The 25,247-nt window shown below is 37.0% G+C and overlaps 1 protein-coding gene and 1 pseudogene across 2 annotated transcripts; one reads left to right on the top strand and one right to left on the bottom strand.

Annotated features, from left to right (window-relative positions):
* Nucleotides 1-4,579: 4,579 nt before the first annotated feature.
* LOC105959854 (patatin-like protein 2) lies at nucleotides 4,580-8,166 on the bottom strand (annotated as a pseudogene). The gene is made up of 7 exons (XR_016034908.1): nucleotides 6,987-8,166; nucleotides 6,398-6,548; nucleotides 6,125-6,303; nucleotides 5,861-6,035; nucleotides 5,620-5,766; nucleotides 5,232-5,513; nucleotides 4,580-5,141 (listed from the first exon to the last, which is right to left on the bottom strand). The product of XR_016034908.1 is annotated as a patatin-like protein 2 (transcript).
* A 9,143-nt stretch (nucleotides 8,167-17,309) lies between these two features.
* LOC148766259 (Ribosomal protein S12/S23 family protein) lies at nucleotides 17,310-20,581 on the top strand. The gene has a single exon (XM_088826641.1). The coding sequence runs from the start codon at nucleotides 20,189-20,191 to the stop codon at nucleotides 20,564-20,566; it is 378 nt and encodes a 125-aa protein (XP_088682767.1). The 5' UTR covers nucleotides 17,310-20,188; the 3' UTR covers nucleotides 20,567-20,581.
* The last annotated feature ends 4,666 nt before the right edge of the window (nucleotides 20,582-25,247 follow it).

Below are 25,247 nucleotides of genomic sequence, written 5' to 3' on the forward strand. Positions count from 1 at the left end.
CTGAATCCAGCTTTCGACAGAGACATTGGAGGACGGACCTTTAGAGCGCTTCCGAAGTAAGTGGTAGGCATGGAATATATATCGGCATGAACGGTGAGAATATCGAACACCCTTCGCATCGGAACCAACGAGTTCTTGAGAGGCAGGGACAACTTCATCGTAAAAGAGCCCGGTTAACGGTAGCCCGGAGAGGATGTGCAAATCCCATAAAGAGATAGACATTTCTCCAGGAGACGTCAAGAGGGCATTTGTAGTCGGACACCATGCCTCGAAGAACGCCTTCATAATTTCAGAGTTGTAGTCGTACGTGAAGAGGGAGGTATATACATAATCATAGATCTTCACGGACTTTAGCTTGTGCTGGCAACGACTGAGAACGTCTTCGGTCCATTCCCAGTACCCTCTGAAGAACTGAAAGCCGCTGGAAAGCTCGAGAGTATCTCCCCACTTGACTTTTCCTTTCACGATGTTGCCACCCAAAATCGGCAGAAGGCTCGGACTGCTTAACTCTTCCGGAAGCGAGCATCTGTCGGGTTTATGATATGATGCTCGCAAACTGTACACGTACTCGTACTTATTATGAGGATGCTCGTGGGACCAAACGAACATGCGATTCGGAGTCGTGAGGCGTGGCCATTGCTTTGCGTAAGAACCGATAAGGGGGGCATAAATCGTCAAGATGGTTCCTTTGTCGTTCGGTTGGTAACGATCGTCAAGAATTACCAATTGCTCGTCGCCTAAAGAAGTGAAAGCTTGCTTGAAACAAACCATCGGAGAATCTATCAAAACAGATCAAAGAAAGAGCGATAAGTTCGACGTGGTGAGATAAAAAAAAAAAAAAGATAAAAAAAAAAAAAGAGCGAGGGCAAGGAATCGTGCTAAAACCACCCAATGGCCAAACCTAAAACAAAGAAAAGAGGACCGGTGAGTTAAAGAAAGGAATCAAAAGCACGTTCAAGTGTCAAAAAAAAAAAAAAGGAAACGTTTTTTTTTTTTTTTTTTTTTTATGGAACTGACCTGAAATCGAGCCAAAGAAATTAGCAAAACCACCAAAAAAAAAGAGAGAAAAAAAAAGAGCTAAATTCGATGGAGGTGAAAATCCTTCTGCAAGATGGTCAATGGTTGAAAGCTGATGAATGAAAAAATTGGTAGGGGTCACCTCCTTTTATAAGCTAGAAAAATAACTATCCCATTCATGTTAGGATTGAGATTGTCCAATCACAAGGAGTTTGAAATCTACTGGAAGAAGGATAATAGGTGTTTGAGTTGAGAAAATTAAGTTGCAAAAGAATCCTTTTGCATGAATAAAACGTGAGGTGTTGGGACTATCTCTTGCTGCGCACGGAAATCGAATTGCAGTTGGAATTGCATTCAAAATCTGATTTTGAGTGGGCCCATAAAAAAAAAATAATAATAAAAAAAAAAAAAAAGAAAAAAAAAGAGAAAAAGAAAAAACGCTAGTGCATCTGGTGAGCCCAGTGGGCATGCAGATAAAGTCGAGACTATAAGTGAAACCCTAGTGAAGCACGGTTTTAGCTACAACGGCAAAGACTTCCTCTATTCAGACATTACCGGGGAGCCTCTGCAAGCATATATTTTCGTGGGTCCAATTTATTACCAAAAGTTGAAACACATGGTGTTAGATAACATGCATGCTCGAGGTCATGGATTATTTCTCCAATCAAGACTAAAACTACAATTGGGCCCTTGAAATGAAAGGATAATTTCAAATAGATCCTCAAGTCAAGAAAATGTATTTGTAGTTGGGTCCTTCACTAAAGCCAAAAGAATATGACTTATTAGTTAAGTCCCTCAAGGTGAAGGATTTATTAAATTACACCCCAAAATTGAGGAAAGGGGATTTGAAGCAAGCAAATGAAAGGAAATTCAAGTACTTCAAGTCTCGTCTCACAAACATTCAATATGTTCTTTGCCGAGACTAGAAGTGGGGGCATTTTGTAGACGAATAAAATTTAAGCCAATTAAATGGCTAAATTATATATGGAATAAAGTTTTATCCAATGGCATTTGTGTATTATACATAGCCAAAGGACTTAGATGTCAATTGAAGACCCGTATATATGCGGTCACATATACATTTTTATCAATTATATATTTTGGAATTTAATTAAATTAATTTCTAATTTAAATAAATAATTGATATTAAATATATATTGGCCAATAAGATTATTTCTTTTCTCCCAAGTTATAAAGAGATAAATATCAATTAATTATTGGCCAATAGAATTGTTTCTTCTCTTCCAAGTTACAAGAGATAAATATCAATTTAAAGGGCCAATCAAATCGCGCCACATCATCAGTGAGTCCCATCAAGGACTCTTATTCTACCATTATAAATAGGGACCCTCCCTTCACAATTCGAAACACACAACTGAAGGAGCAAATCCGTAGGAGCAAAATTCTCTCTACAATTCAAGAAGCAAGGAAGAAGAATTCGTAGGAGGTAAGATTCTCTCTCTACATTCAAAGTGTTCTTCGTCAAATTCAAGGTGTTCTTGAGCAAATTCAAGGCGTTCTTCATCAAATCCGGCGTTCGATCCGAGATAACGGTGCCAAACCTTCGGATTAACGTTAATCAATTCAAGTCAAGATCATTGGAAGATTGAAGGGCCAAATCCATCAAGAATTTCAAGATCTTCAAGTCAAATTCAGTCAAAGTTCAACGTTCGATCCGAGATTCAAGTCGCAGGACCCTTGGAAAACGTTATTCAAATCCAAAATCAAATCCGGAGAAGATCAAGTCAACGACCCGACTCCGAAAATTCAAGTCAACTATATATTGTTCTAGAGAGAAGAATCAGATGATTAAAATAGAGATTGTAACCCGCAATTTATTTATTTTAATTCAATAAAATCATCTTTGTTCAATTTTTCTTGTTTGTTTATATCGCAGATAAGAATTTGTTGTTACAATATTTTTACTCATTTTTAATATATGGATTTTACGAATTCATATTAAGAAACTATAAATGCATCATTAGGGATCAATATTTCGCCCTCAATTGTATAGGTAGGGATGAAAAATGAATAAGTCGAATAGTGGAGAGGCTAAAAATGTAATTATTCTAGACAGTAATTTTGAAACCTATAACTAAATGTCACTAATCACTTTTTAGTAAAACGGACACGAAAACGGCTTGTCCAAGAAATGGGGATGCGAGAACTTGGGAAAACGCGTAAATATTAAAAGTATAAGGGTATATCTATAAATTGTTTTTGATATATTTTCATACGAGCATATTTAAAATAAACTTTACTGTCGACTATCGATATGTAATTGATCATTAAATCGTGTAAATAATTAGAGAGGCAATAAAAATATTTGAAAATTTGCTATTCAAACATATATCTAACTTTTTAGAATTGTAAAATGACCTAGAAGGTGTCCGATAGGTGTCCTCGAGTGTCGGACACAAAACGTGTCTGAAACACGAAAAAGTTCAAAAGTTAAATTTTTCGTGCTACATTGCCTCAGGGCTGTTCCCGAGATTTTGGGGGTCCTAGACGAGATTTGAAAAAGTTAAAAAATGGGGTCTTTCTACAATTTACAATAATATTAAAAAAAAATTCTAAAAAGGTGATAAGCTCTTTGTTAACTCGTTTTTGTAACCTTTTTGTAAGGTATATAACCAATTGCAAGGCTAGAAATTGATATATAGTGAGGTTAAAGTTTTGGGAGTTTGGGGTCTGCAGCTCCGATTTTTTTAATGAAAATTTGCATTAGGTAGCACTAAAACAAGTGAATATATATATATAAAATAAATAACTACTACATTATCAATTTAATAATTAAGGCCCCGCGATTTGAGAAACTATAGAAACAAGTAACAATCGTTGATATAATATTTATTTATAAATTAGGGTTCTCAATAATTATATATAGTATAGATTTTTTTCGAATAAATGCTAATAAATAAGAGGTATAAAAAATTGGGGCCCTAAATTTAAAAAAAAAAATTCAAGGACCCTAGGCGACCGACCGCCTACTTCTCTCCCCTCCAAACCGGCCCTGCATAGCCTAGTACTCGTGCGACTTATTTTTATGGGATAATTTGACAAACCTCCCTCATATGCATTATACAATTAAGAGTGGTCCAAAAAAAATTCTCCTTTTGAAGATAAATCCAAAATTTATATATAATATAAAAAGATGATCTATGCCTTCATTAAATGACATATTTCCATGAAATAGTATGATCAATATATTACTTCAGGGTGTATAAAATATGCAATATACTGGAAATATTCTCTTATTACTAGAGTTGATTAACCAATTTGTTGTGACTAGGAATGTGTCATTAATTCCATGCTTAATTGGAAGTTGAGACACATAAGTAGAGGGTATAATTTCTTTCTTTCTTTCTTTCTTTTTTTAAACAAGATTAGTATTTTTTTTCCTTTTTTAACTAATACTTTTGATGTGATTTAAGTGTAAAGTTTTAAATTTCAATATTATTATTTAATATATATTTTATTTTTAATTAATTCTATTTCATCCCATGCATCGCACGCGCGAGTCAAATTACTATATTAAAAAAAATTAAACACATCCGAGTGGTGGTCTTCAAAAATTTGCTGTGATTGAAAATTAAGAACAAATCTGCTATTCGTCCAAAAGTTCAAGGACCTTAAAATAAATACTATTGATGAAGAAAACTAAGATTAATTATAACTAATATCTATAGAACATGAACAAAATTGAATGTGATTAAAAAAAAAAACCTAACATAAGAAAATCGGAAAACTTAATTGGTCTTAACCTTTTATTATAAAAAATAGAAAAATCTAAAAAAAAAAAAAAAAAGGAAAACAATAATTATGTACTTCAATAATAAAAATAATATTTCCCCACAATTAATTTGTATCCATGCCTATGTTTATATTATTGCTATCGCAAGAAAATCCGGATCTCGAATTCGCTTCTCCCACGAAAGCTCTGCTGCTAGTTTAATCAGTGCTTCCTCGTTCGTTTCCTCGCTAATCGGCACAAAATTTCTACTTTTCGAATCTAGCCTCGAAACTCGTTTCTTCAACAAATTTTCTCCGGCTTTCACTAAATTCTTCAAATTCTTCTTCGTCGCAACGTCCATTGAACGCATTGCCCCAGTTAAAGAATCGTCCTGAAAAAATAAATACATTTTATTTTTTTATTATATGTATAAAAAATTTGATATTTTTGTAAATGAATTAAAGAAAAAAGAAAATAATACCTGAATTCGAAGATAATTATCTTCAGAGAGAAACCGTTGAAGATATTCTTCTTCACCGTGAGCGTCTTGGAGATAAAAGAGACTGTCGTAATCAGTGAGAAACGACGCAAGTCGACCAATTGTACTCCAAACGGTCGACGAACCATTATTTAATGTGTATTTGTAAAGAAACCATTTTCTTGCTTTCTTTATGTTATATTTAGGTAAACAACTTCCCACCGACAAAAAGAACGGTGAAAAGTTACCCTTCTCCTTTCGTATTTGCATCATTGCAGCTAATATCTGGAAAATAAAATTAATCCCGTAAAAAAATGTACTAATAAGTATGTTGTTATTGAATTTTGTTTATTTTTTGATAAAAAAGTGTAAGATAGAGATATATATTTACCGGATTGTCGGCTGCACTGCCAATGAGGTCGAATTGTTTGGAATTGCCGTCGGAATCTTTAGTTACGAAGGAATGCGGAGACAAATAAGTCGGAAAAGCTAAACTTCCAATGCAGATGTCTGAGAGTGAAACATCCTTATTCTCCACCTAAATCACAAATTATAAATATTAATTTATATGTTAAATACAAATAAATAGGAAAAATAACAAAAAAAAGGAAGAGAAATTAAAAAAAAAAAACCTGATTGGTTGAGAATGTGATGGGGTCTGTGGTGATGACAATATCTGTGAGAGTTTGATTCAGTTTTGTATCACCAATTTTCTCTTTTATTACTGAATTTACATATTTGCCATTATATTTTATTTCCCCGAACCACTGTTTATATTTCTTTGCAGCACGGCTGAATATATTATTTCTGAACCAAACAACAAAGTATTAATTAAAATTAGAACCAGTTTAAAAAAATATTAATAAATTAAAATAATAATAAAAAGAATTACTTACCCCTGTGGGAATATTTTAGGGAAGTTGTCAAGGTAAAATTCTATGATTTCTTGTGCAGTAAATATCGGACGATTATTTTCGTTCGGTGCAGTAAGCATTGCAGCAGTTAGTGCTCCTGTGTTTGTACCCGCAATTACGTCAAAATAATCTGCAATCCTCGCATCTTTACCGTCTATTTTCTGAAGAATATATATTCAGTATTAAAAAAAATTATTTTTTATACGAATCATGAAAATAATACGTATGTGAGTGTGCTATATAATATATATGTACCTGAAGGTGAGATTCGAGTTTAGCAAGAATAACGAGTGGGATTAAGGCTCTAACTCCGCCGCCATCAATCGAAAGAACCCTAGTCGTTGGTTCCTCCTTTACAGAACTGCTGCCATCAATCGAAAGAACCGTTGGTGCCTCACTTACAGAACTGCTAGTATTTGCTCCCATTATTACTGAAGATCGAATTATATTTCTTTCGAACGAATCGAGAAAGTTCAATTTTTAGGTGTGTGGATGCATGTATTCTAGTCAGGCCTATTTATAGAGTCAGGTTTTGATGTAAAAAAGGATGCAAAGCTAAATATGGGATAAGTTTCCTTAATTTCACGGTTTAATTTAAGGTTTATATTAATTAATTAACTTATTCTTTGATCCAGAATTTTGTTTCCTTGTGTGGTGGAATTAAATGCATATAAGGAAGGTTTATCTCTTAATTTGTTTAATCTCCATAATTAGAAAATATTTACCTGTTGTTTCCTGTTTTGTTTAATGTAGATTAGTTAATCTTAATACAATATATTCTTTTCTTTTTTTTTTTAATTTAAAAAAAAAAATAGGTATTTGTCTACTTTCGTTTGTTCCGTACCCTTTTTCCTCCATTGTCGTTATTACGGTTCCGTAGGTAACATCGTTCGGAAGGAGCTTGTTCGACAGCATCCGCATCAGAAGATCGATCGCCTTGTCGAGCTTTCCTTTGAGGCACAACCCGTGTACGAGTGTGTTGTAAGTCACTTGATTCGGAACGCGGCCTTTCAAGAACATATTGTCGACCAATTTTGCGGCCCTCGGCAGGTCGCCCTTCTTGCACAGCCCGTCGTCAATCAAGACATTAAACGCCACGGGGCTTAAATCACACCCCTCTATTTGCATCTCGTCCAACAAAACCACAGCGTCGTCGATTCGATTCACCTTACACAATCCATCCATCAATGTGCAATACGTAAACGCATCCGGCCGGTATTTCAAATCGGGCATTTCCCTGAAAACATCGACCGCCCTTGCGACGAGCCCCACCTTGCACAGTGCCTTGATCAGTAAATTACACGTCAGCACATTCGGCGAGATGTTCGTCGTTCTGTTGTTCACGGCGTGATGATCGTAGAAATCCAAAGCGTGGGGCGGTACTCGCCTTGCTGGATGATCACATTCAGCACGGAGTTGAAAGACTTGACGGTTTGTTGGCAGCCGAAACTCCGTTACCATTCTATCGAATAACCCAACGGCTTTACGGTGTAGACGGAATTTCGCACAAGCTCGAAAAACCAAGATGAAGTTTTTCTCGATGAAGACTCGATTTTCGCGCTTCATCCGCTGAAAAACAATCTCCAAAGCGCTGAAATCTCCAGAATTGGCATGGTGTTCGATAAGAGAGTAGAATGTGGAGTCGCCCCTTCTGTAAGAACCAAGCTTCGGAGAATTTACGAATATTTTATCAGATATTGGAGGAACCTCAAAATTAGGTTCGAATTCTTGTCGAGCAGTTACTACCATGGTTCGCCGGTGACGCAGCTGTAGCCGCCGGAACGGCGGCCACCGCGACAGAGTTCCGGCATATAGCGGCTGCCGTGTTCTAAAAATCTAAAATAAGCGATTTATCGGCCGGAACGGCAATGTATGGCGGCGATTAATCGGCCGGAACGGCGATATATGGCGGCGATTTATCGGACGGAAAGGGGTCGAACGGCTTCTGGCGGTGCTCGTCGCGGCGGCGGAAATGGGGTTTAGGGCTGGTGAAGCCGACAATTTTACAATAGTTCTGATTTTCAAAGTTTTCAAATGTTTTCAACTTAGTCCCTAAATTTTATGATTTATATTCAAATAAAGAAATAGGGTAAATTACACATACACCCCTGATGTATGCTAAATTAATTTTAAGGTCCCTTTAATATAGTTAATCACAATTATCACCCTGAAACATTGTTAGAAACTCTAACGGAATTAATGCATTGGATAAGTTATTCCGGTAGGGTTCTAACGGACAGTTGCTTTCTTATAAAATTTGCTTTCTTATAAATTTGCTTCTGTCATCCTCAAATTTAATCTTTAATGATTCCATAACTCAATAGTATGTAGTTTGGAGAATATGCTTCCATAAAATAGTATGATCAATATATTTCTTTATGGTCTATAAAATATGCTAGGGTCCCGTTTGGTTTGTAAGATAAGATTAAATAATTTAATGATACCTTATTATTTTATTGGAGTTTGAATGTCCAATAAAATAAACTCATTAGAAGGCAAGATAAGTTAAGATAAGGCAAGATAAGTCATGATTATATAATTTTGGCTGATCGACCCTGCAATTTATTGAGAATGCCAAACATCAAATTAAGTTCAACTATTTAGTTAATCATAGCTTATATATGTTGGCAACCAAACGAAGCCTTAACATGTTCTCTGTGCGATAGCATTACTAGAGTTGATTAATGCTACTAAGATATGATATAAAATACGATTTCAAATATCATTTTTCACGAAATTTACTGACTACAGATCACATAAAGCATAGGGGTGAAAGTCGGATGGATCGGATCGGAATTAGTCTTTTCGGAAAATTTCCAAAAAAAAATCGAAAGTACAAAATCAATTCAATTCCAATTTCAATTCCAAAATTTTCGGATTCTAAAAGTTCATTCCAATTACAAAAGGCCAGGAAAATTCGGAATTTCGGAAAAAAATCAGAAATCACATAAGCTTTAAATTTCAAAACTTAGCCGGATTTTTTGCTAAAATGTTCATAATTTTTTCAAAAATAAAAACATCCACGTCGATAAACGTAAAACTAATAACTACTAAGTTTCAATTCAAAAAAATAAATAAAAATAAACACAACATAATATCGAATAAAACTTCTAACAACAATTCATTATGTCAAAATCCAAAACCAACACTTATGGGTGTATTTTTCAGAAAATAAGTATTATATAATATATATTACTTATAGATGTATTTTCAGAAAAAAATCGGATTTTTTTGGAATTAAATCGGATCGGAAATCGAAAATTCCAAATTTATTTGATATAATTCTAATTCCAATCCAAAAAAAATTAAAAATCGGAATTTCGAAAGTCATTGAAAAAAGTTGTTCCAAAATTGAAACTTTTCACATCGGAACCGGCGGAAATTGGAAATTCTGTTCCAATTTGCACCCCTAAACAAGCATAATGGTATTCTAAAATAAAATGTTGGTATGTGCTACAAATCAATTTGAATGCGATCTTATAAACCGGGTTAATAGAACAGGAACATGTATTATGTATGTAATGGCCGATTGGTAGAGTATATAAAATTTATATTTGTTTCATAGCATTTGTAGAGATGAATAATAACTGTATAACATTATGTTTTGCACATGAACCCCTCATGGTATGAAATTAAGCAAATAACCCCTCTGTGGTTTTGACATTTTGCACATGACCCTAGACACGGCCACGGGCCGGTTTTGGGCCCGGAACCGGCCCGAACCGGCCCGTTGACGGCCCAAACCGGCCCGTTGACCGTGTGAACCGGCCCGGAACCGTGAACCGGCCCGTCCTACCCGGGACGGGCCCGGTTCTTAGATTTGGTGAACCGTGAACCGCCGGGCCGGCCCGGCGGTTCACCCGAATTTAAAAAAAAAAAAAAAAAAAACAAATTCAAAAAAATTCAAAAAAAAGTGAATAACGGCCGGTTCACCCGGTGAACCGGCCGTTATTTATTTTTTTTTGAATTTTTTTGAATTTTTTTTCCCCCCCAATTTTTCCTATAAATACCCTCACACCCCAATTTTGTTTTTTTTTTGAATTTTTTTTGCCCCCAAACCCCCCCAATTTTTCCTATAAATACCCTCACACCCCAATTTTTCCTATAATTTACTTATTCATCAAATATTTCAAACTTGTGCTTCTAAATTGACTTTTCATTTATTTCCTTTTCCTTTATCTATTTAAAAGTATTTCTTTTAATTTACTTATTCATTAAATATTTCAAAAAAAAAAAAAAAAAACAAAAAAAAAAAATTCTAAATTTCCGGGCCGACCCGGAACCGGCCCGGATAGGCCCGTGAACCGGCCCGAACCGGCGGGCCGACCCGGCCCGGTGAACTGTGCACGCCACGGGCCGGTTCCGGTTCCGGAAAATGTGAACCGTGAACCGGTCCGAACCGGCCCGGAACCTGCCCGAACCGGCCCGTGGCCGTGTCTACATGACCCCCTTATGGTATGATATTCAATTTTAGAAATCAATTTGGAAATCTTTAATGTTATCATTAATTATGATTATTATATTACTATTTTCTACATAATATATTATATTATAGCTGTTATCGAACTTTAATTTTTTAAGGAATAAAGTTTTTATTTTTTTTATTCTTTTGGAAAAATCTAAAAAAAAAAAAATCTCCAAAGTTGAAATAAAAATTAAATTAAAAAAAATATGTGCTGTAAATTAAAAAAACACAATAATATATTATATTTCTCATTTTACAAAAAAAATACATTAAGCTTTTCATTTTATAGAATAATTATTTTTAAATTAAAACAATTGATAGGGATAATTTAGTCTTTTTCAGTTTACTATTGAAGGGGGTTATGTGCTAATTTCATACCATAAGGGGGTCATGTGCAAAATTTTTAAAACCACTTGCCTAATTTCATACCATAAGGGGGTCGTGTGCAAAATATCAAAACCACAAGGGGGTTATGTGCATAATTTCATACCACAAGGGGGTCATGTGCAAAATGTTCAAACCACATGGGGGTTAAGTGCTATTTACCCTATTATTTAATATACATTTTATTTTTAATTAATTTTAAACACAACCGAAGGGTGGTCTTCAAAATTTTCCCGTGATTGAAAATTAAAAACAAATCTGCTATTCGTCCAAAAGTTGAAGGACCTTACAATAAATACTATTGATGAAGAAAACTAAGATTAACAGATATGTATAGAACATGAAAAAAATTGAGTGTGATTAAAAAAAACCTATCATAAGAAAATCGGAAATTATAATTATTCTTGACCTTTTATTCAAAAAATAGTAAAGAAAACAGAAGAATGTTACCAAGATATTTGATGGAATCATTGATATATTACTTAGAAATAATATATTATGTTTGAATTGTGACAACTGACAATATTATTGTAGCAAGAGAAAAAACAATATATAAATGAGATCAAGAAATTCCTATAACAATTATGTACTTAAATAATAAAATAATATTTCCCCACAATAAATTTGTATCGATGCCTATGTATTTATTATATTGTTGCTATCGCAAGAAAATCCGGATCTCGAATTCTCTTCTCGCTCGAAAGCTCTGCTGCTAGTTTAAACAGTGCTTCCTCGTTCGTTTCCTCGCTAATCGGCACAAAATTTCTACTTTTCGAATCTAGCGTCGAAACTCGTTTCTTCAACAAATTTTCTCCGACTTTCACTAAATTCTTCAAATTCTTCTTCGTCGCAACGTCCATTGAACGCATTGCCCCGGTTAAAGAATCGTCCTGAAAAATAAATACATTTTTTTTTATTTTTTTATTACATGTATCGAAAATTTGATATTTTTGTAAATGAATATTTAATGAAAAAAGCAAAGAAAAAAAATACCTGAATTCGAAGATAATTATCTTGAGAGAAAAAGCGTTGAAGAGATTCTTCTCCACCGTGAGAGTCTTGGAAATAAAAGAGACTGTCGTAATCAGTGAGAAATGACGCAAGTCGACCGATTGTACTCCAAACGGTCGATGAACCATTCATTACTGTGTAATTGTAAAGAAACCACTTTCTTGCTTTCTTGATGTTATATTTAGGTAAACAACTTCCCACCGACAAAAAGAACGGGGAAAAATTACGCTTCTCCGTTCGTATTTGCATCATTGCTGCTAATATCTGCAAAAACAAAATCCCGGAAAAATAATTAGTATTTGTTATTGAATTTTGTTTATTTTTTTTATCGGAGAGTGTAAGATGGAGATATATATTTACCGGGTTGTCGACTGGACTGCCAATGAGGTCGAATTGTTTGGAATTACCGTCGGAATCTTTAGTTACGAAGGAATGCGGAGGCAAATAAGCCGGAAAAGCTAAACTTCCAATGCAGATGTCTGAGAGTGAAACATCCTTATTCTCCACCTAAATCACAAATTGTAAATATTAATTTATATGTTAAATATAAATACAAATAAATAGGAAAAATAACTATAAAAAAAAAAAGAAAAAAGAGAAATTAAAACAAACCTGATTGGTTGAGAATGTGATGGGGTCTGTGGTGATGACAATATCTGTGAGAGTTTGATTCAGTTTTGTATCACCAATTTTCTCTTTTATTACTGAATTTACATATTTGCCATTATATTTTATTTCCCGGCCGAACCACCATTTAAATTTCTTTGCAGCACGGCTGAATATATTATTTCTGAACCAAACAACAAAGTATTAATTAAAATTACAACTATTTAAAAGAAAAAATATTAATAAATTAAAATAATAATAAAAAGAATTACTTACCCCTGTGGGAATATTTTAGGGAAGTTGTCAATGTAAAATTCTTTGATTTCTTGAGCAGTAAACATCGGACGATTATTTTCGTTAGGTGTAGTAAGCATTGCAGCAGTTAGTGCTCCTGTGTTTGTACCGGCAATTATGTCGAAATAATCTGCAATCCTCGCATCTTTACCGTCTATTTTCTGAAGAATATATATTCAGTATTAAAAAAAATTATTTTTTATACGAATCATGAAAATAATACGTATGTGAGTGTGCTATATAATATATATGTACCTGAAGGTGTGATTCGAGTTTAGCAAGAATAACGAGTGGGATTAAGGCTCTAACTCCACCGCCATCAATCGAAAGAATCCTAGTCATTGGTTCCTCCTGTACAGAACTGCTAGTATTTGCTCCCATTATTACTGAAGATCGAATTATATTTCTTTTGAACGAATCGAGAAAGTTCGATTTTAGGTGTGTGGATGCATGTGTTCTAGTTAGGCCTATTTATAGAGTCAGGTTTTGATGTAAAAAAGGATGCTAAGCAAAATATGGGATAAGTTTCCTTAATTGCACGGTTTATATTAATTAATTAACTTATTTTTTTGATCCAGAATTTTGTTTCCTTGTGTGGTGGAATTAAATGCATATAAGGAAGGTTTATCTCTTAATTTGTTTAATCTCCATAATTAGGAAATATTTACCTATTGTTTCCTTTTTGTTTAATGAAAGGAAACAAAAAGATGGAAAATAATTATTATCTAACCGAGAAAGCAAAAAAAAAACAGTTTCTTTACTGCTCCTCGTCCGATTATATATGTCATATTAAATTGAATTAATTCTCTTCTTGCTAATCAATTAATAAAAAAAAAATCAGCTTATTGTGTAAAATTGTTCAAAATCTGATATAAAATGTGATTTTTAATTTAATAACAAGTAACATCCATAATTGAATTCAATTTTTTTGTACTTTAGAGATGAATTATCTCCTTTCGTTTTAGTAGCTACCTTTACAAAAATAAGCCGCACGAGTATTGGACTATGTATCACAGAAATTTCAACTTCTTAACGTTTTCGCGTTTCGATTATGTTTCGTGTCCGACACTTAAGGTACATGTCGAACACATTATCGGTCATTTTACAATTTCTAAAAATTTAGATATATGTTTGAATAGCGCATTTTCAAATATTTTTATCGCTTCTCTAACTATTTACACTATTTAATGATTAACTAGTACTTCACCCGTGCGTTGCACGGGAAATTCATTATAAAAATAAATATTTAATTTTAAAAAGTTCTCGGAATAGTAAGATCAATGTGCAATACAAAGTTTAAAAAAATTTATTTCATGTAAATAACAAATTCAGCCAAAATAAGTGAAAAAAACTAAATGTCGAAGGTTTAATTTCCGTATACAAATGGCGAGTACATCATTACCGTTACCATTACTATTACCATTACCAATATCAATACTAATACCAACACCGTTACCATTACCATTCCCATTATCATTGCTATTATCATTACGATACCAATATTAATATAGATACCGATACAAATACTGATACTCATACCAATACCAATCATTACCATTAGAACTACCGTCACCATTATCATTATCATTACCTACCATTACATACCAATCCGGATTTTTTTTTCCGGATTCCGGCGTTGACCGGCGGTCACCGCCGGTCTCCGGCGTTGACTTTTAATTTTTTTTTTTTTTTCTTCCGGATTTTTTTTCCGGATTCCGGCGTTGACCGGCGGTAAACACCGGTCTCCGGCGTTGACTTTTTTTTATTTTTTTTATTTTATTTTTTTTTTAATTTTTTTTTCTGTAACTTTTTTTTCCGTTTAAACAACAATATTGCTTTGAATGACAGTAATATTAACTATATTACTGTTAAACACAGTAAAAATAACTAAACTATAATTTAACACAGTGATATTGCTATATTAATCTCTAGCACATTAATATTAACACAACAAAATTCATTATTATTGTATAATAAAGTAATATTACTATGTTGTCCGTTCAACAAATTTAAACAAAATAAAAAAAACCAAAAGAATTAATATTACTGTGAGTGACAGTAATATTACTATAGCAACAGTAATATTACAATAGTAGACAGTAATATTATTACGTTACTCCGTGAATAACTCAAACAAACAAAATATCCAAACAAAAGAATAATATTGATGTGGTTGACAGGAATATTACTATAACAAACAGTAATATTACCGTCAACCACAGTAATATTATTGTGTTTACAGTAATATTACAATAATAGACAATAATATTAATACAAACACCACAAAAAAATAATAATATTGATGTTGTTGACAGTAATATTATTGTGTTTACAGTTATTTTACTGTCAACGACAGTAATATAATTACGTTGACTTGTCAACAAATCAAAAAAAAATAAAAAAAAATAATAATAAATAAAAAAATATAATATTGCATTAATTTACTGTCAACGGCAGCACAATTACATAAATGTAATGTCTACAATTACGTTAATTAACTATCATTGACAGTATAATTACGTTAATTTACTGTCAGTGACAGCACAATTACGGTCAACGTTTAGCGGCGGACGTGGAAAAACAAAACAAACCAAACAAAACAAAAAACTTAAAAAAACACTAAAAAAAGAGACCGCCGGAAACCGGCGAAAAAATCCGGCGGAAAAAAAAATCCGGAAGAAAAAAAAAAAAAAAAAAAAAAAAAAAAGTCAACGCCGGAGACCGGCGTTGACCGCCGGTCAACGCTGGAAACCGGCGAAAAAATCCGGAAGAAAGAAAAAAAAAAAAAAAAAAAAAAAATAAAAAAAAATTAAAAAAGTCAACGCCGGAATCCGGCGGCAAAAAAAAAGTTTTTGAAAAAAAAAATATTTTTTGAAAAAAAAAAATTTTTGGGTCAAAATTTAATAATTTGTGAAATTTGGGGTCAAATTGAGATTAAATTAAGTTAAGGATGAAATTGGAGCATATTAAATTATACTCCAAAAAAAAGTCAAAATTGAATTTTTGTGGTCAAAATTGAACTTTTATGGACAAAATTGATTAATTTGGATTACAATTAAGAATTGGGTATAAATGGTTGAGGGTAATATTGGGATATACATGAATGTTTCCTTTAGTTATAATAAATATTAAAGGGATGGGCTTATTGGTAAAAGAGATATGTCCCCTAAACCTAGAATAATAAACATGCTTGGTTGGGGACTTTTGCATAAAAATCCCTATTTCAATTTACCATAAATCCGAATTTTAGGGATATCTCTATGTTATCCTTAATTATTATTAAACCCTATTTTTCTCCTCACTTATCTTCACCAGCCGCATCTCTCTCTTTTACTTTCCATGTGCACCTCTGTCACACAACCTCTCTCTACCACCTCTCCCCCACCTCCGCCCCACGATCTTCTCTATTTTTCTTCATCCCTCTTCTTCTCCCCCACAGCCTTTTTATGTGCGAATCCCATGGTCAAGGGCAATTGTGAAGAAGACGACGAGGCTTCTTCTCCAATCAATTTCTCTGCCGTTTTTTGGGGACAACTTCCAACATCACTTGACTCCGATCCGACATCGACGACCTCTTAGCCTTCATGACGGTGTAAAAACGCGAAAGTCCTTTTCAAACACAACATAAATTAGACGACCGTAGCTGTAGTGATTTGATACTAAAGTTTGACCATAAAGCAGGCTTGCGTTTATAATTGGAGTTTATAAGTGAAGAAAATTTGCAGTTTTTATCCTTTTATTTATCTTACGCAAGGAATATAGTAAGTAATTAATTTATGTTTTACAATTTTCATACTACAACTTTTACTAAATGAATAGTTGTTAAACAGTAATAAATTATGTAAAAGAAAGTGTCTGAATTCATGCTTAAAAGAAAACGGTAGCATATGAAATAAAGGAACTTCTATATATATTATTAACTGTACATGAAATAAAATAAAAAAAAAACAAAAAAAAAAAAAAAAAAAACAAAGAGGGCAAAGTTCTCCTATCTTAGTAATCGACAGTAGATCAGCATTCTTCAAAACTCGAATATCAGGTTGGAATGGGCAAAAAACTTAAATAAGAAATATATCAAAAACAATATTAGGCAGAATGGAAAAGGAATTATAAAGAACCTGCCCCTTTCCCCCATCTTTTTAGTAACCCAAACAAAACAGTTCGTAATCAATAATAGTCACTTTCATAAGCCTAGGAATGTGGAAGGCAAAATATTTACAACTGCAACAGAGAAAAAAAATGCATATTACTTCACTTAGGAAAAAAAAATATTACAAAATAATGAGACAAATTGTTGCATACAAGAAAATTTGTATACAGCGGTACATTATAGAGTAGAAAAATACGGCACCCGAGAAGGAAGACCATCTCGTATCCGGGATTGCTTTCGATCTGACTATCAGTAGACCTTTCTTCGAGTATGGATGGTTTAGTACATTCATTCTGGAGCAACCAAGTGATGGTAACATAAGGGGGCATGGGATTCAATAGAGTATAGGTTCGAGATCTGATCTTGGGAAAAGAAGTAGAGACATGCGGGGCGAAAGCGATCGAACTAACCTGGCTCCATCTAGAAGGGCCCTCGGTCCTCTATTTCGTCTTTGGAACTCCTAAAAGAGTTTACGGGCCTAGCTCAACGAAAAGGCAAGTCCTTCGGTTCCAGGTTCGAGTGATGGTTCACCAGTAAGAGATCAACGAAAAGCAAGCCTTCTTCCCAGTTTGAACTAAAAGAAAGTAGTTGAAACCCGAGACCAAAGGAGTGTACCTTACTTAAGGAAGTGTACTTAACGAGGGGCTGTTGAGTAAGGGAGGGGTCGGTATACTAATAGTTGTCTTTGTCTCTACCCTAGCTAGATTCAAGTTCTCCTCCCAGGGGAAAAAGGGAAATGCATTCTTTTTTCATGAATACCCGGTAGCTGTAGCAAAGGAAGAAAGCGTAGAGGCTCTGCCTGATCTGATCCCCGGAGATGGAACAACTTCTGACCCCTGCTTAACCACACTAAGATTTAGTCAGTCTAATTGGAATACTGCTATTGAATCAGCGCTTTCAATGGTTCGCGACTCCACTGCTATTGATAAGGGCTGCTAGCCTCTTGTAAGCTGCTTCTCCCGTCCAGGATTCTCAGCATTCTTGGATTAGGCTTTACCGGGCTTCTCTCTTTAAGCTTTAAGGCAGGGCTAAGGCATTGGTTGACTTTCTTTCTATTCTAAGAGTTGGGAGCGAAGGAAGGTCTTCTTCAGTGCTTTCCTTCCCGGCGAGAAGCCCAATCTCAGGAGAAGGTGTGAGCTAATCAAGTAGCTTCAGGAAGGGAATTCCAGTCGTACTCGTAATCAAATAGAAATCACCGATTGAAGTAAGGTGATATTACATATCTCAATAGAATAAGTTCAGTTCAGTCGGTCTCTTGCCCGCGTGCTGACTTCTTGAGAAAAGCCGCTACCAATAGCTGACAGCTAAACTAATAAACTAAACTGGAAGACGGAAAGTCGGGAGCAAGGCCGCTTAACAAGAATGCCGGTGAGTTCGCTGGAAACTTTCATGCTAGTGCTGCCGATGACGGACCTAAGAGTTGAAGAGTTGAAAACCGCTCGAAGCGTATATAGTGAAAAAGTCAAAAGGTGAGGTGCTTTGTTCTCCGTGAGCATTCATAATCTTCAGACATGAGGACATCAGAGGGTAGTAGACGAATCGCTATCCCTTCGAAAGTTGGTTTTAGGCTGCTACCAGCAAAACGTCTGGGCGAATCCGCCCGCCTTCCTCTCTTTCTCTCCTTCTCCTTCTTATGCTTCTTTCGTTTCGCTGCTATGCTAAGCAACCTCTAAATTCATTTCTCTCTTTTCTTTTATCGTATATAGTGAAAAAGTATCAGCATCCATGCTTTCAGAGGCTACTGGAATACTAGAAAAGGCTATAAGTAGGCTCTTTGCTATTGCTAGTTGGGCTGCTCGCCTTTCTACGGCTTTACAAGGCATTTCAGACTACAGGCAAGGAGCGGTAGCCACTCGACATTACAAAGCAACATAGGAGAGAAAGCAACTCGCAATTGAAATAAGAAATAAGTGCTTGAAAGAAGCAGGTAAACGAAAGGAAAGGAGCAAGAAAACGTATGTGTCGCTTTAGCGCTAGGGCACTCATCCGTTCTTTGGTGCAGGAAAGAAAAGTCACTTCACTCCGGCATGAATAGCAGCCCTCCTGCACTAGGCCCACTAAATAGGGGATGCGTGCAGACGTAATAGGTCTTGACGGCTGAGCATTTATCCATAAACTATCATCTAGGCTTGCCTTACTATACAAGCAAAAACTTCGGCAAAGCCTATGACTATGCGGCATATCATGAAAATCGAAAACCTCAAGATCCAGTCAAGAATAGAATTCTAGTACGAGTAGCAAACTGAAGGAAGCTCAGCTTACTCTTATCAAAGGTCAGAACGGGAAAGCAGCCATCGCCACCGCCGCCCCGAGCAGATTAAGTAGGAGAAGAGGTTAAGCTATCCTTTTGAAGGTGATAGTTCACAGTGCTTATTCTATAATATACTTGAAAAGCCAACTAATAATGAAAGTGTTTGGAATAATTTTTAAAATTAGGGAAGTCAGTTTTGGCCTAGGCATTTGGGTTGGGGTAGCTTTCATGCTATTTCAGATGAAGCACCCCGTCCTTTACTGGGTCTTGCTTACTATTAGTAGTAAGCATTTCCCTCTTGTGCTTGTAGGGGATGGAACCACATGGATAATTTCTTCCATGGACAAGCTGCCTCTTGACATGGAAGCCGGGGGCGGCAGCGGTGTGGGACTTCCCGATCTTAATTTACCCCCGGCCCCGGAGCCTGAGCCTGAGCCTGAACCAGGCCCTAAGCCTTATAGGAGCTTATCAATGGTTCAGCTCAAAAAAACGCTCGGACTCACTGTGAGGCGCCTTCGCGCTTTTCAAGGATTATTGAATTCTTGGGAAGATCGAATGGCAACCGCCGTGCAGCGAGATATGGAATGGCGCGAAAACCAGCGCCTCCTTAATCTGCGTCTGCAGGAGGAAATCCAAAACCTCTTCAGGGGTAGGAGAAGGGGTTAAGCTATCCTTTTGAAGGTCTAGGTCTTTATGGAATTATTATAGCAGGTCGGTCTAGGTAGTTGATATTGCTCCTGAGAAATTAGTTCTTTCCAGTTTCCTTTCTTCATCTTTCTCCCATGCTTTTTCTTGGTCAACAACCAAGCGAAGCTCTCCTTTATTAAATACTCATACAGGAAGGACTCTCTTTCTGTCTGGAAGAAAAGGACAAAGGAAATAGCGATGCCTACATTAAATCAATTGATTCGTCATGGTAGAGAAGAAAAACGGCGCACGGACCGTACTCGAGCTTTGGATCAATGTCCCCAGAAGGAAGGAGTATGCCCGCGTGTTTCAACGAGAACACCGAAAAAACCTAATTCAGCTCTACGTAAGATAGCCAAAGTACAGTTGAACAATAAACATGATATATTTGCTCACATTCCAGGCGAAGGTCATAATTCGCAGGAACATTCTAAGGTCTTAATAAGAGGAGGTAGAGTCAAAGATTTGCCAGGTGTTAAATCCCATTGTATTCGAGGAGTCAGGGATTTGCTGGGAATTCCGGATCGAAGAAGAGGCAGATCCAAATATGGTGCGGAAAAACCCAAATCGAGATGAATGGAAGATGCCTCTGGAACTTGTTTTTCTCGGTCAGTATAAGGAAAGTTTCTCTAGCTCAGGTACGGGCGACTCAGCCACATGTGCTCGACTGAATATGCAGCCACGGAACTGCTAAATCCCTCGTGAGACTCCAGTTCCGGTCAATCGTGTCGGCCTTCATCACCGCTGCTTTGGCGATCCGACTGAACGAATGCGGTGACGCGACTTGTGTAGCGAGGAGCTTTCCGCAATGAATTCAATCTATGAATCCACTGTGGGACGTTCTCAATCCAAAGTGGACTTTTGGGTCAAAGCCTAGACCAAAAGTGCCTCGTAGGGAGACTAATCGGGTAGCGAATCCCATCCTCAGCTAAACCAGGGTGGTAGCCTAATCGAAGAAGTTGAGCTTGTGCCCAAGCCCACCTTTTTCTAAAATCTCAACGTGGGATAGAGGAGGTTTGGAACCCTCATCGCGAATTTCATGTGGGATATCCACAAAGGATACCAAGGTCTAAAAAGCCAAGGTCATGCTAGCAATATTTTAGATGTTCATAGTATATCCGCTACATGGAATAGAGTTGACCGAACAAGGGGTCCTAGATTAAGTCAAACTAGACCTTGCGCGGTTCGAGTGGTCCCGTCATATGCACGAACAGCTGTAGTGAGGAGCAAATTATGAAGGGTTAAAAGAAAACTGCCTAGCTGTACTCAATGTGCAAATATTCCATTTGATTTCCAGTGTCTATCAAGACCCTCTTGATTTGGTAGTGGTCTACAAAGGCCTCTACATACAGGGGTCGAGTACGGGGATAGCGAATGTCAAGTCAAAATCATTCTGAGTGAAGGTAATTGGTTGGGGATAAAATAGACTTCCCACCATAGCTTGCAAACCCCCAGGTGGAATGGAATTAGGGACGCTTGCTTGTGCTAGTTGCCAGCCTGATGGACTTGTGAAGTGGACAGAAGTTCCATAATCTAGATCTGGGCAGGAATATTTTCTTAACTGGTTGGGTCTGTGGCTGCGAATGCAAAATGATTCCCGATCTGGTGGTATTGACTGATGCTGTCTGTAGCACAAGGGAAGGGTATTGATGCAAAAAGATCATCAAGCCTCAATGGAATGGACCTAGCCAAGTGTGGGATAGCCGTTCTGCTAGGCTTCCCCGCCATGTCGATGGGCGCCCCGACCGCTGCTTGGCGTGGGGTAGCATAAGTCGTTTCCAGTGAAGAGGTGAGCGGTTTTCGAGAATCTGCCACCTCGAGGACTGAAATGTTTGGAGTAGTATAAGATAGTTGAGGATTTTGTGCTACAAAAATAGGCATAACCTTAGGAGAAGGAATCGTCACTAGCGGTTGTTTAGGTGCCGTAGACTGCTTGTCAAAGTTTCCATAACAGGGTGGCACACTGCACCATAAGGATGAGAAGTCTGATTCTGTAACTCTAGAAGATAGATCTCTCTGCTGCTTTGATAGCATAGGTTCCTCAAACTCTTGTTATAGAGCTTTCTAATGGCCTTGTAGCTAGTTGAAAAGATAGCTAACACAATGAGGTTTCTTTATTAGGGATATGATTAGGAAAGGATTTGACCTTACCCTATTCCCTCTTCTTTTTCCGTTCCGCTCTTCTCTTCCTTCGCTGCTTGAATGAAGGAATAAAGTCTAATTGCGAACTACACTAAGATGCAGATAAACTCGTTAGCGGGAAGAACAACGACTAGCAAGGAAACCAAATAAAAAAAGGCTAGGGTTCCTTTCTCTGTTGGTTGAATTCGCCACTAGGTGGAATCAGACCTTCGGCTCTCGATTGCTGCTTGATTACCTATGTCGCTTGCGTTAATCTTTCTTCATTTTCAGTTGACCAGCGTGCTTGGCTTCCTACTGAGTTCGAGTGAGGGTCTTTCACCTGAAAGAAAGTTTTTGCTCAGGTAATTGACTACTAAGATGGACCGCTCGTCATGAATCGCCTCCATCGTCCTACAGTACTTGCTAAAAAATAAGATGAACATTCGCTTTCTAGGTGACAATTCTTCCCATCTTCAAATCCAAGGCCGGTTTGGGGTACATTCGTCTTGTCACGACGGTTTCTAGCGAGCGAGTCTGTCCGGCTTAAAGGGAGGTGTCTTCTCAGCAACTCGTGTAATGTCGTCGTCCTTATCTATGAGGTGATTGATCTCTATATGGTTCTCTCCGAAGGTTCAACAAGCTATTAGCTATGCGAGGGTCTTTTAGAGTAGAGAGCTCTCTTTTTTCTCTATCGTAGCACCACATGAGTACCCCTCTTCTGTCCTGTCTAGGCAGTCTGTAGGCAGCAGAACTTAGTGAGATCAAAGCTCAGCAGGATGAACGGCGGATAGGAGCCATCAACCGACCCGCTTCAGACAAATGTATGTCTGCCTCCATCATCATCTTTTTCATTCATGACAGATGAAGATTACAATAGTCTCAGATACAATACATAAAGAACCTGGGTGAAAGAAGAACCTTAGCAACAATTTCTCGAGATTTCACAGTGGTCTGAGATTTCAGATTTCGTCTTGTGACGATGAGCAGAGCTATGAGTGCTTAGAATGCTAACCCCAAAACAAAAGTCAAAAAGAGCAGAAGAGCCCTGCTCCAGAGAACCAAAAAGACGGAGCAAGCAAAGCTCTTTCCTGTTCAAATAAAGCAAGCGGTTAGGAAAAAAAATAGCCAAGCAAGTCATGCCCCTATCTATCACGGCGCGCTATTCTCTATAGAAAAGAGAATAGATTCTCTCTCTTTATCCTATAGCGGGATTTTGGTAGGACTCCACCAGAGGGAGTGACATGAATCCACGTCGACGTTCTTGATTTCAGATATGGGGAGCACTATACATAGATAGAAGCAAGCGCTACAAAAGCAACAACACTATCTACTCCAGTCCATCCCTTCACCCGGATAATGACCATTTAAGCACCTCTGGAAGCAGACAGAAAGAGATGGCAGAGTAAGCACCTCGTCCAACTACTACTAAAAAAAATGAGATGAACGTTCAGAATTTGGAAATGAATGCTAAACACTTCAAAGGAAAGAGCAACTCCCATTCCATTCCTTTGGCAAAGGCCCTAAAGTTCTGAGTCACTCCTTGTCTCATTGATCCGAAGGTAGAAGTCCCACGTGTACTAAGCGCTCTCTCTATTAGATCTTATTCCATCCCTAAGAGCTGGAATGAATCAAAGTATGAACTCGGAACTAAGCGATTGGCAGCTACTTCTTCTTCTATTGATGAATGTAGAAAAGCATTCACTCTAAACTTCCCTAATAGTAGATAGGCTTAAGAGCTAGTCAATCGAAAAGAACCGTAGGAAGAGCTTCACACCAGCCATATTTGGTTGTTGGAAGTACCGCAGATTTAGCAGCTCCAGGTGTGCTTTAGTCGGGATGATTTGTCGTAGCTAGACGGATGGCCGCTTCTTCCTTCTCTTATTGGGCTTTCAGAGAACCGCCCAAAAAAAAAGAAGGGACCACTCTAATAGAGTCAAAAAAGATGAAAAAGAAGGACCCTTGCCCCCACCCCCGGCAACTATATGTGCACGAACCGGGACTGCTTCTATCTCAGCAACTACCCTCGGCTCCTCAATCAACAACTTCCGGAGAACTAAGAGGAAGTCTCAGCTATATTGAACAAAAAAAAGAATCATCCGATTCGAAGCAACCCTTTTTCTTTTTTTCCGAGAGATCGTGTTGTTGCTACTGCCCGCCATAAGAACAGGGCGAAGTCAAAGGGCGAGCCTCCAGAGGGCCTATTTTCCTACTCTATCTATACTCTTTGGACGGAGAGTTCCTTCCGCAGCTTGGCCTCACCTTACCTGGAGGAATCTTCGCTTCGAGCTTTAGGTGGCTTGTCAAGGTACAGGACTCTGCCTTTAGCTTCTTGCTGGATCAGGCAATAAGAGGTTAGGATTCACTAGCCCAGGAGAGATTACCTTGGGTACTTTACTACGCTATCGAAAAGCAGCTGAACATTCAGCTAAGGCTTCTCTCTTTGATGGTAGGCATTCTTATTCAATTCCCGCTCTGATCCAGCTAATGGAAGATTCTCAATATATAAAGAAAAGTCGGACATTGTTTGAAGTCTTTTTCCGGGTGTTTGATCGATTGCTGTCATCCTCTTTTCTCTGATATAACAGATCTCTCCCAAAAGCAACCTTTCTCAACTATAAGAGACCGCCAAAGGAAAGCAGTCTAGCAGTCAAGTCAAGAAGAACTCCGCCGTCTTTGTTTCGGGTTTGATTTCTTATGCAGTTAGGAGTGGGGCGTGCTAGCAGGAAGTCCGGTTATGAACATATATCAATCTTTCAAAAAACCTTTCTTCCATCCTGTGGTTGTCTGATCCCCTTGGATCAGGTGTCGGTGGAAAGGATTCCTTTTTTCGATTGACTTTCTTACTTCCTATCCCTCCCGGCCTCCTAGCTTCAAAAACAGCTTGCTGTTACTTAGGATTATTAGGATTTCCATAGGTGCTTGACTTGTGGCGAAAGGAAGGGAAAGGCCTGTTTCAACTAGATTTTCTGCACCCTAGCCAATCAAACAAAAAAATGGAATAATCTGGGATAAAGAGAAGAGGATAGCCCCGAAGCTTCTTTAAAGAGGCTAGGCGGATTATAGGATTATAGTACTAGACTACTTTTTCTGATAGAGCGGGTAGAGCAGATAAGCCTGACAAGTAGGTGGAACCCTT

Source organism: Erythranthe guttata, chromosome 12 (genome assembly GCF_056151865.1).
Source record: "Erythranthe guttata isolate IM_541 chromosome 12, IM_541, whole genome shotgun sequence".
In the NCBI taxonomy this organism is placed as follows: Eukaryota; Viridiplantae; Streptophyta; class Magnoliopsida; order Lamiales; family Phrymaceae; genus Erythranthe; species Erythranthe guttata.